This window comes from Elgaria multicarinata, chromosome 16 (assembly GCF_023053635.1).
Source record: "Elgaria multicarinata webbii isolate HBS135686 ecotype San Diego chromosome 16, rElgMul1.1.pri, whole genome shotgun sequence".
In the NCBI taxonomy this organism is placed as follows: Eukaryota; Metazoa; Chordata; class Lepidosauria; order Squamata; family Anguidae; genus Elgaria; species Elgaria multicarinata.
This window is the reverse complement of record NC_086186.1, coordinates 30,649,125-30,665,054: the sequence shown is the minus strand read 5'-3', so window position 1 is coordinate 30,665,054 and position 15,930 is coordinate 30,649,125. Positions and strand designations below refer to the sequence as shown.

The 15,930-nt window shown below is 46.4% G+C and overlaps 1 protein-coding gene across 2 annotated transcripts in view; it reads right to left on the bottom strand.

Moving 5' to 3' along the window:
- FRMD5 (FERM domain containing 5) overlaps nucleotides 1–15,930 on the bottom strand; it is a 120,399-nt gene that overhangs the window by 23,407 nt on the left and 81,062 nt on the right. For both annotated transcript variants that reach the window (XM_063142758.1, XM_063142759.1), the window contains exons 3-7: nucleotides 14,287–14,329; nucleotides 13,522–13,600; nucleotides 8,581–8,678; nucleotides 7,930–8,053; nucleotides 2,557–2,644 (exon numbers count right to left, since the gene is read on the bottom strand). In XM_063142758.1, the coding sequence (XP_062998828.1) occupies nucleotides 2,557–2,644; nucleotides 7,930–8,053; nucleotides 8,581–8,678; nucleotides 13,522–13,600; nucleotides 14,287–14,329 (432 nt within the window). The remainder of the gene's footprint in view (nucleotides 1–2,556; nucleotides 2,645–7,929; nucleotides 8,054–8,580; nucleotides 8,679–13,521; nucleotides 13,601–14,286; nucleotides 14,330–15,930) is intronic.

Sequence of the window (15,930 nt, the reverse complement as noted above, 5' to 3'; positions counted from 1 at the left end):
CTCTCCCAGGTGCCACGTCCAACGGGAAACAGGCGGTGGGCAACTGGGCCTCAGCAGGGGAAGACAGCCAGCCCCTGCCCTAGGCAAACGAGAGCGTGCTGCCGGGCCTCAAGCGTACATTACACACACACACAGAGCAGCATCCTGCACACACGCTTAGCGGAGCCGCCTTGGGGCCCTAGACAAGTGCCAGCCAACACAGCCTCTCCTAGACGCCAGGACCACATGGGTTGCACGAGCTCTAGTAGTCCTGGGCAACAGCTCCGGTCCCGCAGGGAGGAGGTCCCAGTTTCCAGTCTAGGTGAGGACGTCCCATGAGGGAAGGCAGGCAGGAGCCTCCTCCCAGGCACACCGGAGAGCGGGTGGTACCTGCGGCTGCCAAGGGAAGTATGGCAGGGAGCCGCAGGGCCTTGGCCGCCCCGGGATTTGTTCAACGGAACGTCCCAGCTGGCTGCCAGCCCAACGGGCCTCGTCGTATACCCCCTGCCCTCCGACAGTGCGCTTCGTGCCAGTGCATCGGCAGTCACCCCGTTGTGCTGCTACCCCTGTCCCTATTTCCCCCTTACCAGTGGTGCAGTGGGGGCCATCAGTTGCCCACCCCTCCCCTCTGCTGTTTAACATCCGATACAGTGATTTCCCACCCACCCACCCACCCATGTAGTCCAGCTTCTGGGGACCCAACACCCATCATCCTCAGCCAGCACAGCCAATGCTCAAGGGTGATGAAAGCTGTAGTCCCACAACAAACAGGGAACCAAGGCTGGGAACCACTGCTCTACATGGAACCACTGGAGAAGGTTATCGTGGGATCTGAGCTTCTGGGCCTTCAACATGCAGATGCTGCCAAGCTTCTTTCCATTGGATTCCAGGGAGATTGTGGAGGCCCGGAACTGCTGCTTGGAATCCGTGAAGGAGTGGATGTGGGCAAACACATGGAAGCTTCATCTAGACAGAACAGGGTTCTGGTCAGTAAGACTGCCGACAGGGGTGGGGCCTGTGTCAGAGGGGTTGAACTCCTTGCAGGTGAACCGTACTCCTTGGCTCAGCTTTGCTGCTGGATGTGCAGCTGATGGCTATAGCCAGGTATGCCTTTGCTGGGCTTAAACTGGCGTGCCAACGGCATCCATTTCCAGAGAAGGAAGATGACACGGGCCTTGGTTTCCTCTCATTTAGACTACTGTAACACACTCTAGATGGGTCTGTCCTTGAAAAGGCCTTGGGAATTGGCTAGAAGTGATTCAAGAAGCTGCTGCAAAGATTTGACCAGGGCTTGTGCTTTGGAGCAGATGATTTCTCTATTGCTCTGGCTGCACTGGCTACCAATCCATTTCTGCGTTTACTCCAAAGTGCTGGGAAGTCATAAAAGAGCTTGGGACAAGAATACCTTAAACCTTCCTGTCTTCTCAGATCACTTGGCAAGGTGCACATTTGACAGAAACATGGAGAGTGACTTCTCTGGGCTGGGCCTGTGTTGTGAAGTTCCCTGCCTGAAGGGAGGCATCTGGCATCGCCTGCCTTGCACTTTTTATTTGGTCATCTCTGAAGGTACATTTATCTTGGTTGGTGTTGAAATTGCCTGGTTCATTGTTTTGTCTTTATCTAGGGTGACCCTATGAAAAGGAGGACAGGGCTCCTGTATCTTTAACAGTTGCATAGAAAAGGGAATTTCAGCAGATCTCATTTGTATATATGGAGAACCTGGTGAAATTTCTTCATCATTTTGGCTGCGCTTTGTGGATGATCTGACAGCCTGGTGGGAGATGAGCCAGCTGGCCTGTAACTGCCCGGCTCAAATCCACCCAGAACTGGATGCAAAGTGTGCGTGTGCGCGTGTGTGAGTCTCCTTCGCCATTTCAAAAGTGGGACAGGACACACACCCTCCCCGATCCCTTAGAATTGCCAGTACTGCTTCTGGAAGCAAGAGGAGGCCAGCCTGGGCCATAGCGTAAGAGGCCCAGCAGCGTCACCTTCAGCTCAATGCTTCTCTTGTTGCTTCAGTTAATGAGGCCGTAAAACAAACATTCAAATGAATAACGCATGGACCCATGAGCCCACTGGTCCTGGGATTGTAACTGCATGGAGGATGTCACAGGCTGCCCTACAGAGATTCCCAAGGCTGCATCTCTCATGTGATGGAAAGCCTCTGCTTAGCTGAGAGCAGTCTACAGTATGCCACCCGGAGAAACAGCCAGCCACACCCACAGAAGGTCTGAGAAACAGGCATTGAACCTAGTTTTGTTCAACTCATCCCAGCTGCATTAAAGAGTTCCATGCCCACCACGGGAGTAGCACCACCCCACTCAGAGAAAGATGGGCAGAGCCAACATGTTGTGATTGCTTTGCTTTGCTACTGGACTGCACTCCCAACTGCCAAGTGCTAGAACAACCTATTTCTACGACTGGCTTGCAAAGCATGGTTCTCTCCAAAAAAACCCCAACCCAGCTCCACATGAAATTGATTGTGTCTTATTAATGGCTATACTAAAAATGAAAAAGAAATTGACTGAAGACTTAAAGACCTAAGAAAGAGATTCAGTGGGGAGCACTGCTGTGTACCTTGCATGGATGTGGGTCAACCCCATACGTCTCCAAGGTCTGAGCTTTCCTTAAAAAGTTTAATTCTGAAGTAGCTGGTGTCTGACCACTGGAAGAGAAAAAAATGGAGAAAAATATCGGTTGGAATCAACACATTCCCAATTCTCATTAACAGTTCAGGGGTACTAATTTCTAAGAGGAAGCAATATAGACCAAGAGCTTACAAAACCATCTCCACTTGTTCCCGCCACAGATGTACCGTGCCTGTTGAATTTCTGCCTGTCATGTGGCTGTTATAGGAAGTATGCATAAAGAAAAAATAATGTGGTGTAGCTCTAAGCAGTCCTGGGCCACAGTGTGGCTCCTCCTCTGGATTTCTGCCCATGGTTTACCGCTGTCCTTCGGCTTTCTTTGGGGAGCAGTGTGTACCCAGCACATCGCCCCTGGTCACCCTGCAATTCTGAAGTAGTGCGTAAGAGAGTTACAACTCTCTGATGGCACTGTCAGACTTTCCCATTAGTTTGCTGGGTTTAGCTGCTTTTCTTCACTTGTGGCATTATGGTGAACATATTCTTTCATTATGTATCGTGTTTTGTATGACTAATTTTGGCCATTATTGTTTATTTTAATTTTGTATGGCTGATTTACTCATGCTTTTGTACAGTGCTCTGGTAGCTGAAAGGTTGAAGAGCAGTTTAGAAATATTATAATTAATTAATTAATTAATGGCCTGAAGAGCCTGAAGGGTTATTAAAATGTATTTATGAAACTTCTTAGATGTCTTTCCAACCATATGATGTTCAATCTTCTAATACCATCATACAAAATGGTTTTTAAAACATACTAGCACCATTAGAATCAACCAGCAAAAGCCATTTCAAATAAAATTGTTAGCTTAGAAGTGCCATAAAGCCAGAGGCCCAGCACTTGTTCCGATCTCGCTGCATTAGGGCTGCAGAATGCAGAGTGAGGCTTTCCCAGCAGACGCGGACAAGATGGAGGGACCTATTGGAGGGAGTGTGCTGTTTGCAAGGATGAGCCACAGAGCTTCAAGATGGTCACCTGGTCCTCCCAGCTTCACCATTTGATAAGAGTCTCACAGAGGAAGACTCTTATCAAATTTAAACAAGCTTCCTGCTCTGATCTATCCATTGTCACACTGAATGTCACTGTATGTTCAACCATTTAAGAACCCATCTTCAAATCATAGGATAGTAGAGTTGGAAGGGGCCTCTGAGGCCATCGAGTCCAACTCACTGCTCAATGCAGGAATTCACCCTAAAGCAGCCTTGATTATTATTTATTTATTTATTTATTTATTTATTTATTTATTTATATAGCACCATCAATGTACATGGTGCTGTACAGAGTAAAACAGTAAATAGCAAGACCCTGCCGCATAGGCTTACATTCTAATAAAATCATAATAAAACAATAAGGAGGGGAAGAGAATGCACCAAACAGGCACAGGGTAGGGTAAAATCCTTGACAGATGGTTGTTCAGCTGCCTCTTGAAGGCCACTAGTGTGGGAGAGCCCACAACCTCCCCAGGTCATTGGTTCCATTGTCCTACTGCTCTAACAGTCAGGAAGTTTTTCCTGATGACCAGCTGGAATCTGGCTTCCAAATCACGCGAGGTACTGGTTCCCCTCTATTCAGCACTGGTTAGGTCTCACTTGAGTATTGCATCCAGTTCTGGGCACCACACTTCAAGAAGGACGCAGACAAGCTGGAGTGTGTTCAGAGGAGGGCAACAAGGATGAATCTGGCTTCCTGTAACTTGAACCCATGATTCTGTGTCCTACACTCTGGGATGATGGAGAAGAGATCCTGGCCCACCTCTGTGTGACAACTTTTCAAGTATTTGAAGAGTGCTATCATGTACCCAAAAGGAGGAACCTGGGAACTACAGACCAGTCAGTCTGACATCAATCCCGGGGAAAATTTTGGAGCACATTATAAAGAAGTCAATCTGTAAACATCTTGAAAACAATGAAGTGATTACTAGAAGCCAACATGGATTTGTCAAGAACAAATCCTGTCAGACTAATTTGATCTCATTTTTTAATTGGGTAACCTCCCTTGTGGACTGTGGGAATGCTGTGGACATAATATATCTTGACTTCAGCAAAGCCCCATGATATTCTGATTAACAAACTAGATAAAAGTGGGCTAGATGGAACAACTATTAGGTGGATACACAGTTGGCTACAGAATCGGACTCAAAGAGTGCTTATCAACGGTACCTTCTCAAACTGGTGGGGGGTAACAAGTGGGGTACCACAGGGCTCAGTCCTGGGCCCAGTGCTCTTCAACATTTTTATTAATGATTTGGATGAGCAGGTGCAGGGAACGCTTATCAGATTTGCAGATGACACAAAATTGGGTGGGATAGCCAATACCCTGGAAGACAGAAACAAACTTCAAAGTGATCTTGATAGGCTGGCGTGCTGGGCTGAATGAAATTTCATAGGGATAAATGCCAAGTTCTACAACTAGGAAAAAGAAACCAAACATACAGTTGCAAGATGGGGGATACTTGGCTCAGCAATACTTCAAGCGATCTTGGAACTGTTGTAGATCACAAGCTGAATATGAGCCAACAGTGTGATGTGGCTGTAAAAAAAAGCAAATGCTATTTTGGGCTGCATTAATAGAAATATAGCTTCCAAATCATTCGGCACTGGTTAGGCCTCATCTTGAGTATTGTGTCCAGTTCTGGGCAACACATTTCAAGAAGGATGCAGACAAGCTGGAGCTTGTTCAGAGGAGGACGACCAGGATGATCAGAGGTCTGGAAACAAAGCCCTATGAGGAGAGACTGAAAGAACTGGACATGTTTAGCCTTAAGAAGAGAAAGGTGAGGGGAGATATGATAGCACTCTTCAAATATTTGAAAGGTTGTCACACAGAGGACAGCCAGGATCTCTTCTCGATCATCCTGGAGTGCAGAACACGGACTAATGGGCTCAGGTTACAGGAAGTCAGATTCCATCTTGACATCAGGAAAATCTTCCTGACTATTAGAGCAATGGAACCAGTTGCCAAGGGAGATTGTTGGCTCTCCTACACTAGAGGCCTTCAAGAGGCAGCTGGACAACCATCTGTCAGGGATGCTTTAAGGTGGATTCCTGCATTGAGAAGGAGGTTGGACTCGATGGCCTGATAGGCCCCTTCCAACTCTACTATTCTGTGATTCTATGCACATTAATGCCTTGCCCTTTCAGATAAATTAAGAATATGATCATGTGATGTTCAGCTTCCTTATATGATGCAAATGTAAATATATATACAAAGTATTGTTTATATGTATAAGGTTCAGGAAATCAGTAGGCCTCAAGGTACGTACAATTAGTAGAGGGGGGTTGAATGCCTGCATGTTGATTGGGTGGTTGAAGGGGAGTGCAGATTGGCTGAGTAAGAGTAGGAGGAGCTGGAGAAATGTATCTATATATAGTTAAGTGAGTAAGAGGAGGGGAGTGGTATGAGTTTTTAGAGCAGTGGTTCCCAATTGGTGGTCCACGTAACCCACCCAGGGAGTCCATGGCACCATTCACATATTCACCATTCCCTTCTGGAGTCCACTGACAATGAATTCCTACCAGAAGTAAAATATAACATCACTGAGCACCTGAAACTAGCTTCAGAGATTACTTCCCTGCACCTAATCCTGAAAACTCATGGATAAGGAATCCTTTTGAATGTGGTGATGTACAACTAACGACTCTATCTGAGGAAGAGCAAGATGCACTTGTGATGGTTCATTGAAATCATTTTTCAAAGAATATAGACTGGACCAATTCTGGGTGAAGGTTTTTCCTGATTATAAGAAGTTACGTGGGTAAAAAAGCTTTGAAACATCTAGTTCCCTTTTGTTCCACATATCTTTGTGAACAAACATTTTTGACATTTTGTTATGTGAAGAACAAGCTTAGAAATCGGCTCGATGTTGATCCAGGTTTGAGATTAAAAGTAGGAAATATTGAACCGGATGTGGAAGGGATTGTTCAGGACAGAAAGAGGCATGATTTCTCCCATCACATTTAGGTTGAGTAGCTGCTAGATATGTCATAATTCATTCAATTGTAAACTAGACATTAGTAAAATTAAATTTGTCTTTATATTCCTAACTAAATCATCGTCATTTTTGCATGATAATATCACAAATATCACAAATTTGATGGTCTGATTTTTAGTATACCTAAAATCCTTTGCTTATTAGGGGCTACCCCTTATTTTCTAAAAAAAATTGCTTTGCACAGGTAACTACCATAGAGATAACAATTTTTTCAAAAGTAGGGGGTCCATGGCTTGGCATTTGAAAAACAAGGGGTCCGCAGTACTTAGCTAATTGGGAAACACAGCTGTAGAGTGTGAGAGTTATGAGATGGTCTGTGAAGAGAGAGAGATACAGTGTGTAGGTTAGAATTCTGTGAGGTAGAGAGAAGTAGAGGGTCTTAGGACTATATAGTGGAACCTAGTAATAAAGAAGTGACTGAAACCAATATGTGTTGAACCTTGTAACCATATGCATTTGAACTGAGGAAACCATTAAGCTTGACCACCCATTTACTTGAGTTAATAAATTCCAATTATATTTACAAACAACTGGTGTGGTCTGTGGAGGTGTCTGAGGAGTAAACAACAAATAGTGGCATCAGAATGGGAACCCGAGGGCTAGGTTGCTGGGCTGTGGAGCTGTGGGGCCTGAAGAATAACGGCGAGACAGGAGCAACAGCAGTAGGCCCAAGCCTCACACACGTCATGAGCACAGGGGGGACTGAAGTGGTCCTGGGTGCTAGTGGCGTAGGCAGTCCTGTCAGGTAGCTTGTGGGTGTCTCAGGTGAAGTTGAGATGACACAGGGGGCACGGCGTGACAGATCACCCTTTGAGGAGTTGGTGCGTTAAAAACTGGATGCCGGCAGTCATAGTCAGGATCCCAGTTATATCTCTCAACTAAAACCATTACTCTTCATGATATATATGAGACCTTGCTGCTCAATTACCCAGCAGATAGTGTCAGACAGCTGATTCATAGCATGCCTTATGGTGAATTTAGTTCCAGTGGTAAAGCTGGAGTACCTAGACTCTTATCCAGTTTATGAGGGACTCCAGGTTAAGGAGAAGGGGTCCACATCCTCCAAAGGACGCTGGACTGATACCTAAAAAAAACCCTGACCCTTTTTTAATTATTCCAAGCTCATGATTTCTCCCTTTCAAATCCCAGCAAGCAGCTGGTTCACTGATCTGGATTAAGGAGACTTTGCAGCTGGACTCTGTTTTGGGTCTTTTCCCCAGCAGGCTGAGTTTATTTTGCCATGAATTTCCATGGTGTGGCTCGCTATCAAAGCCCCTCCATCCAAGGGCGAGTCTGAGCACAAAGGAGGGAGTCACCTGAGCTCAATCTTGTGGATCTCTGCAATTTTCCTTTCCAGCTTTTCTGAATGCTTTGGGAAAAACTGGAATTTGGAGCTATAACCCTCAGGGTGCTTTCCAGGGTCGTAGTCACCAATCTCAGCTGAAGGAAGGAAAGGTGGGGGAGGGGGAGGGAGAGGGAGAGACACAGAGAGAGAGATCAGCAACAATGATTTGACAGGTTGTAACGTGCACACAAGGACTTTCTTTGGTATACAGGGCAAGTCAAACCTGTGGCCCATCTATCCAGCTATTACTAAATAGCCTGACTGGCAGCACCGCCCCAGGGCAGAGACTTCCCTAGTTATGCTGCTCATGATCCCGGGACTCAACTCAAGCCTTTCCATTCTGGTCCTGCAGATTAACAACTGCGAAATGATGAAGGGCAGCAACCAGTTTATGTTGGTAACCAAAAGACCATTTATTTGGCCTCCGTTACAGCTGCAGTATGACCAAGTGGCAGAAAGGCCGTGTCCACACAGCCAGTTCTAATTCCTGCTCGGAATGCCAGGGCCCAAGACGCATCAGGTTGACATTTCTTCTGTGCCTGCTGCAGGGTTTTGCTGCAAGCGAAATTATGTAATCAGTACTTACCATGAAAAGCAAATTTATCTTGTCAAGAAGCATTACCTTGAAGGATATAGGCAGCTAACAGAGCAGCATCTGACGTCTTGCACAGGAGGCGGCCATGATAGAGATCTCTTTTGATCTGCAAGAAGACGAGATACCTGACGAGAGAATCATAGCGAACAGGGAATTAGTGCCTTTCATTCCATTCAGGCCAAAATAACTTCCACGTGAAGCTTCAACAAGGAGCACATGCTCCATGGCAAAAACTTTCCCAGGTGCTCCATTTGCAGATACCAGCCGTTGTGCAGCTACTATTTGCATGCAGGGTTTGATGGAGATGGTCTTCGCGTTCTACTCTCTTGCAATTCAATGCCTAACCCAACTGCTCAAGGTACCATAGCCAAGGCCGCAGAAGCGCCTTTCAGACCCATTTTTCCATGGAGCTTCTTCCTTCTGAGCTTTTCAGAAGTGGAGCTGAAGAGCACTGTTCTTACTTAGGATGCAATCCTAGGTATGTTTAGGCAGCCTGAAGTCCTACAATTCCCAGCATGCCCTAGCCACCATGGCTGGATAGAGGGATATTGGGAGTCGTGGGACTTTTTCTTTCTCTAAGCATGCATAGGGTTGTGTCCTTAATGAATGAATTAAATTGCAGCTTAAACCGTGGAGCTTTATCATTGCTCTGTCCTCAGTCGTGCACTATGGGAGCTTCTTTTGATTCCATTGAGAAATGGCATAACATTTAACTGAAAGAAAACTCCTCAGCAATAGTCAGGCTGTTGGTTCCTACTTCCTAATTTGTTCCACGTTCTGACTTTCCAGCTGAGAAGAGTTGAGGCATGACGTAAATTAACTTATAAATATGGGAGCTAAAATTAGATTTGCCCCCATTTTAAAATCTGCAGCCTTTAAGAAAAAGAAATTGCTGGGTTTCAAGGATGGAAAAAATAATCCAATTCCTCCTCACCTGCACGAGGGAGATATGCCAAGTGGCAAGGAGGGGGCAACGGGGCAGGCGACACATCAGCCGCATTACCTGGAGGCCAACTCAGCAAGGCTGCCTGGCTCCAGCGCCTCAGCAGCTCAGTCTCCCCCCAGAATTCCAAGATGGCAAAGATGCGTCTCGGTGACCTTAAGTGGCCGGGGCCCCTTGCCTCCCTGAGCCAACGTCTGGATGGGATTTCAATTCGCCTGGCATAATCTTTGATGGCTGTCGAGAGGGAGGGTGGCCCTCTGAGCATTCCAGATTAGCGTATCATAGGCCAGCTTAATGACAGGCACAGCTGTTATTGGCCTTTTCATATTTAAATTCAGGCCTGATGGATGTGCAACACAGCAGTTGCTGAAACAAGTCTTTAACATAAAATTTGCAAATCAAATAAGGTGGCTCTAAGGAGCACACGTCAGCCTGAGATCCTGAGAAGAACAGGGCTCTGCATGCCTTCAGGGGAGTACCAAAACCCAGCTGCTACCAACCAAATTGCACCCAAGCCAGTGGCTCACATGGAAAATGTAATGTAATAATATGTAATGTAAAAATGTAATGTAATAATAAATAAATAAATAAATAAATAAATAAAAGCTGTGAACTGAACAGAACTCCTCAGCAGCTGCTTTCTTCAAGGTGGGAAAGAGCTGGACTCACTAACTTTGCTGACCACTTTGGTGAGATTTAACCTCCCTGCCCAGTGCACCACACCAGGGATGAAAATCAGGGCTCCTCTAGTCCTCAGCTGTCCTGTGCTGATCAGGTGGAGAGCACCTGATCCAGCTCCCAACAGAGCTGCTGGCTTGAGGAGCACTCCTTGAGCTGGTGCCTCAGACAGGAGATGCTTCGCCCCCTTCCCCACTTCACCTGTCATGAGGGTTAGGCAAAGCCCAGAAGAGAAGCTCCATGAGGTGGGGCCATAGTCAGGAGCTGACCTTGCCTAGTCCTCATCTTCTCCAACAGAAGAAAGGAGAGGTGCAAGTGAAGACAACTGAACACTCCTTGAGTCAGGGTTGCTCTTCTGCCCCTCTCCTTGCTCCTCACTCTGAGGGGGAGGGGGAGGGGCTTAAGGAATGGGGAGGGCCTCACTAGAGGCCTTTGTGGGCCTGATGGGAAGGCCTGATGGGCCAAATTTGGCCCACAGGATGAAGATTCTCCATCTCTGCTGTAAAGATACCAAGTGTCATCTTGGTTGGAATGTAGGTCTTGATCCTAATGATATAGGGCGGGATACAAACGTTATAAACAAATAAATAGAGTCAGCCAATGCAAATGAGCCAGAGTTAATCTTATAAGTTTGGACCTTGATCTTCATTATCAATCTTGCCACCACATTTTGCACAAGCTGCAGCTTCTGAACCATGTTCAGCCACTCATAGAGCACATTGTTGTAATGTAACTTGAAAGTTACCAGAGCATATTTATTTATTTATTTATTTAATTACAAGATTTCCATAGTGCTCCCTATCTGATCATAGAATCTGATCAACTGAAGGCAGGTTATCCTTGTTCAGATAGATAGTGGCTGGGCCACTAGCCAAAGTTGCTGGAAAGCACCCATACCACTGAGGCCACTTGACTTCAAGTGACAAAGATCGTAGAGTGACCATATGGAAAGGAGGACAGGGCTTCTGTATATTTAACAGTTGTATAGAAACAGGAATTTCAGCAGGTGTCATTGGTATGCATGCATCACCTGGTGAAATCCCCTCTTCATCACAACAATTAAAGCTGCAGGAGCCCTGCCTTCTTTTGTGCTAGAGTGACCAAAAAGTAGAGAAATTCCCTTTTCTATTTAACTGATACAGGAATCCTGTCCTCCTTTTCAAATCTTCACCCTACAAAGGTGGTTCCAGAAGAACTCCCAAGCTATGAACCTGCTCCTTCAGGGGGAGTGCAACCCCATCCAGAACAGGTTGAGCACCCTCCATCCAGTTAGAGGAGCCACCCACTAACAGCATCTCAGTCTTGTTTGGATTGAGCTTCATTTTATTAGCCCTCATCCAGGCCATTGTCGCAGCCAGGCAACAATATAGAACATCTACAGCCTCACCTGATGAAGATGAAAAGGAGAAGTAGAGCTGATGACATTGCACTCCAAAACTTTGGATGACTGCACTCAATAGTTTCATGTAGACATTGAACAGCATGGAGGACAATACTGAATCCTGTGAAACCCCATACTGGAGAATCCACAGGGCAGAGCAATGTTCCCCAAGCACCACCTTTTGGACCCGACCCTCCAAATAGGAGCACCTCCCACTCCTAACTCAGTTGTCCCAGAAGTATACCATGGTCGATGGTATTGAATGCCGCCAAGAGATCAAGGAGAGTCAACAAGGTCAGACTCCCCCTGTGATCTCCTGACATAGGTCATCATACAGAGAGAGGATCCAATAGACACAGCATGATGTTGGGTTTTTTGCCACCCTCACTGACCCTGAATGTACCTTACACATAAATGTTTGATTGCATCCACTAGGACTTCTTCTCTATCTCTACTCAAGTTGCCTCATATTTTGTTTCATCACTCTCAATTCCGGGGTATACCATTGAGCAGTACAAACTCTACTCAGGAGAGGGTGCTCAGGAGCAATTTGGTCAACATTTCTGCATTTCACAGATCAACCAGGGTTTCAACAGGATAGCCCGGCAATGTTTCTACCCTCCAGCAATGTTTGCATCTTATATTCTGAGATACAAGAATATTTATTTGACACAAAATTAAATAAGATGACCTCAAGACTCAAAAATATACCAAGAATCATCCTCAACATTAACAGCTCTGTGGCGGGCAGATTGTCCTGGACCAAGACTCCAAACTTCCTCAGAGGACCTCTCAGGCAAAAAGGCTTCAGAGTTAATTGAAGAGGACTTGACCATGGAAGGGCATCACAAAGCATCCATCTACCCAGGACCCATTTCTCTAGACAGACCTCCAAGAACAACTCCCTTTCATCCAGAGGAGGTTGCATTACCATCCTCAGACTCGGAGGACTCGGGCCATGAGGACATTAGCATGCCACAGCTACTCCAATGTCATTGCAGCCTGAGATTGCTAAAACAGGACAGGCTCCTTTGAGAGCAAGCCTCAGTCAGCAGGGAGGTAGGGCAAACTATCCTAAATTCTACAACACTCTTATTTAAGCCTCAATCTTTGTGTGCTCCTTGTTGGAGCATCATACAGACAAGCCTGTATGATGCTCCACTTGGAGCTGGCTTCCACTTGGAGCTTCCAGTGGTGCTGATCTGTTCAGGTTCCTGAAACCTGTCCTTGCTGGAAAGGCCTCACCAGCATCTAAACAATGCTAAGCCTTCATCACAGTGCAGGCAGAACAGTACACAGATACGCAATGGAAACAGCATTCCTCCCCATTGCAGCTTCACAATGGTGGGGAAAACTAGATTGTAAGCCTGTAGGCAGGGACTATCTTAAGAAATATTTTTGTAAGCCACCTTGAGAGCCTTTTTGGCTAAAGGGCGGGATAAAAATACTATAAATAAATAAATAAATAAACTACACCTGTGGAATTGTGCATAACTGCTCCTATGGATCACAGATACAAGCTAGTGAATTTCAGCTAGAAGAGCTATGAGAAATCTTTGAGGCACATGAAACTGTTCTGACACCATTAAATGAGAGAAGCGAAAGGGTCATGTGGAAAAGAGCTTTAAATGCAGGCAGCTCAGTTCTGCTAACAGACTGTGAGGTCCAAGAGAAGAGAATGAAGTCAAAGAGTTCAGACGTGCTGCTATCAAAGCCCCTTAAGAAGTGATGCTGGAATACAAAGCCTCACACAACGGTGTGCGTGTTTCTTTCCATGTTTTGAAAATTGATTCTCTGGCACGTGCATTGCTCTGTTATTCTCTCACATGAAGCAGAAGACTCTGGGATAGCAGTGATGGGCAAAGCAAACTTTTCACAAAATGTCCACGGATCCCCCAAGCCCCCAATCAAGGTAAGTCCCCTTCTGTGGACGGCTCAAGAGTGAAGGCGGTGGGCCCAGCCTTACCTGGTGATTTCCTCTTTCAGAGCAGCAGGGTCAGTGGGGTAGAATTTCACCCTGAAGCACATGGTGAACGGAGGCTGCGCTGCAGAAGAGAAGGACAGAGTCAGATCGGTTGAGGAATCAACAGCAGCCAGGTTCAAGTAAGATCCAGGGACAAGGCGGGCGTATCCATTCTATCTCTGTCCCCCAAACACAGCCTAAATCCCATTTGGCAAAGTTAGACTTTGTCCTAGTGCAAGGAAGTGAAAAGCAAAGATTAGTTCAAGCTCTTGGACAGCTACTAAGGAAACAGAATTGCTCAACTCAGAGCCGAAGCTATTGGTACTGGGCTGGTCTCTGTCCATATAGACAGCACGGGCCATACTTGCCGTGGGAAGAGCTCACCTTCTGTCCAGTTAGATGATGTCCTCAGGAAGGGACAGCTTTGTTTCAAGTTAATTGTAATGACGCTTTTGAAAAGCACTCTTGTTTCTCTGATACGAGGGAAGAATCCTGCCACTAACTACTCAGCAGAACCAAATTCTGTAACTTAAAAGCAAGCTCAGTAACTTTTAAAACACGGAGATGCTCAGAGAATACCAGGACGTTTGGATTCCAGATATGCAAGTTCAAGGATCTGTCCAGAGAAGTGCAGATTCAGGGTCAGCAAAGGGACCCAGAATCCAGAACACCTGAACCACATTCCTCCTGCTTATTGCACTAAATCAGGGCATGGTTCAATTCCAGAAAGTCAGACTGTCCCAGCATTCTTAATAATACAATACTTACATCGTATTTGCTTTACAACAGACTTTGTGAATTCCAACCAGTGCTGAAAGAAAGAAGAAAGAGGCTTTCAAAAGGAAGAAAGCAAAACAAAATCCCCCAGGGGATCGCTATGGCCTAATTCACACAACTGAACTGGCCATAAAACAGAGGGGACAGTGGTGGATCTCTGCAAGCATCTCACAGCAACCCTGACAGTGTTTGTTTCTCAATGAAAAGCAGCCATGGGAGACTGCAAATTTGACTGGAAGGATGGCAGAAGAGGAGAGGGGCCGCTCTGGAGGGCCGGCCCACCGGGTCTGCTGGACACCAGCTCCATCAGACTTCTCCTTCCCTCATCGGTCACCCAGCAGCAACCATGCAGCCCGGCTGCAGCAGACTGAAAGATGGTCAGGGCTAGATCAAGGCTGTGATCGGGGTTGGCAGGTAGGAGTGCCCCCCTCCCACTCTGTCCCCAATGCTGAACCCACCACACAGTCAGAGGAAGCTATTGTTTGAACCACATCAAAACCAAAACTTGTTTTTACTACATGAATGGCCGTACATTATGATATTAACAGCAGGTGAGATGGACGGCACCTGGCAGCGCTGCAAAGCAGGGTCTTGTGCTACTCCCCCTCCCCGCAATCTGAGCATAGCAACGATGGATGACTTCAGTGCCCCATGTGCAGCCACAGTGCTGCCCCCACACCAGCACACACACACACTGCGTACAACGGGAGCGATAATCCCTGGCAAGGGGATTTCAAAGTGCATTAAAAAAGACAACCAGTGATTTTGCATGGAACAAGGTAAGACCTGAGCTAGAAAGAGCATGAACTCCTGTTGTTCCTGCTAGTTATTTTTTTGGGTTGGATATGCTACTGTCACAGTGACACAAAATTCTGGACTTCTCCACTGTTTTCTGCAGGCACTAATCACTATTCTACAAGGGTTGACCAATAGCCGCCCACCCAAGGGTTCAAGATGAACCAGGAAGCCTCTTCTGCAGACTCCTCACGTCCCCATGGCCAGCTGTGACTCCCCTTGCGGGCTAAACACCTTGAAAGGTGGCCGCTGCCGCTGCCTCTGCCTCAAAAAATGATTGGACAGAGTTCTGCCTGAACATTCTGTCTCAGGTCTCAGGTTCAACAAGAGCTAGAGACTTGCTCTTTTCTAGGTGAATCTGGGCTAACTAGTCCCCATCCCCCGGAAATGATGGGCCTGGGGCTGCAGCACCAGAATCTGGTCATGGCTCTGCTGAGGAACCAGCTTGGCCAGACTCCCCTCCCCCTGGAACGGTTTCCATTCAAGCTGGTTGTTATGGGAACTTGGGAGCGTGAAGAACTGGTCCCTGCGTTTGCTTGTCTTCTTCTTCTTCTTCTTCTTCTTCTTCTTCTTCTTCTTCTTCTTCTTCTTCTTCTTCTTCTTCTTTTTCTTCTTCTTCTTCTTCTTCTTCTTCTTCTTCATCATCATCATCATCATCATCATCATAGAATCATAGAATAGCAGAGTTGGAAGGGGCCTACAAGGCCATCAAGTCCAACCCCCTGCTCAATGCAGGAATCCACCCTGAAGCATCCCTGACAGATGGTTGTCCAGCTGCCTCTTGAAGGCCTCTAGTGTGGGAGAGGCCACAACCTCCCTAGGTAACTGATTCCATTGTCG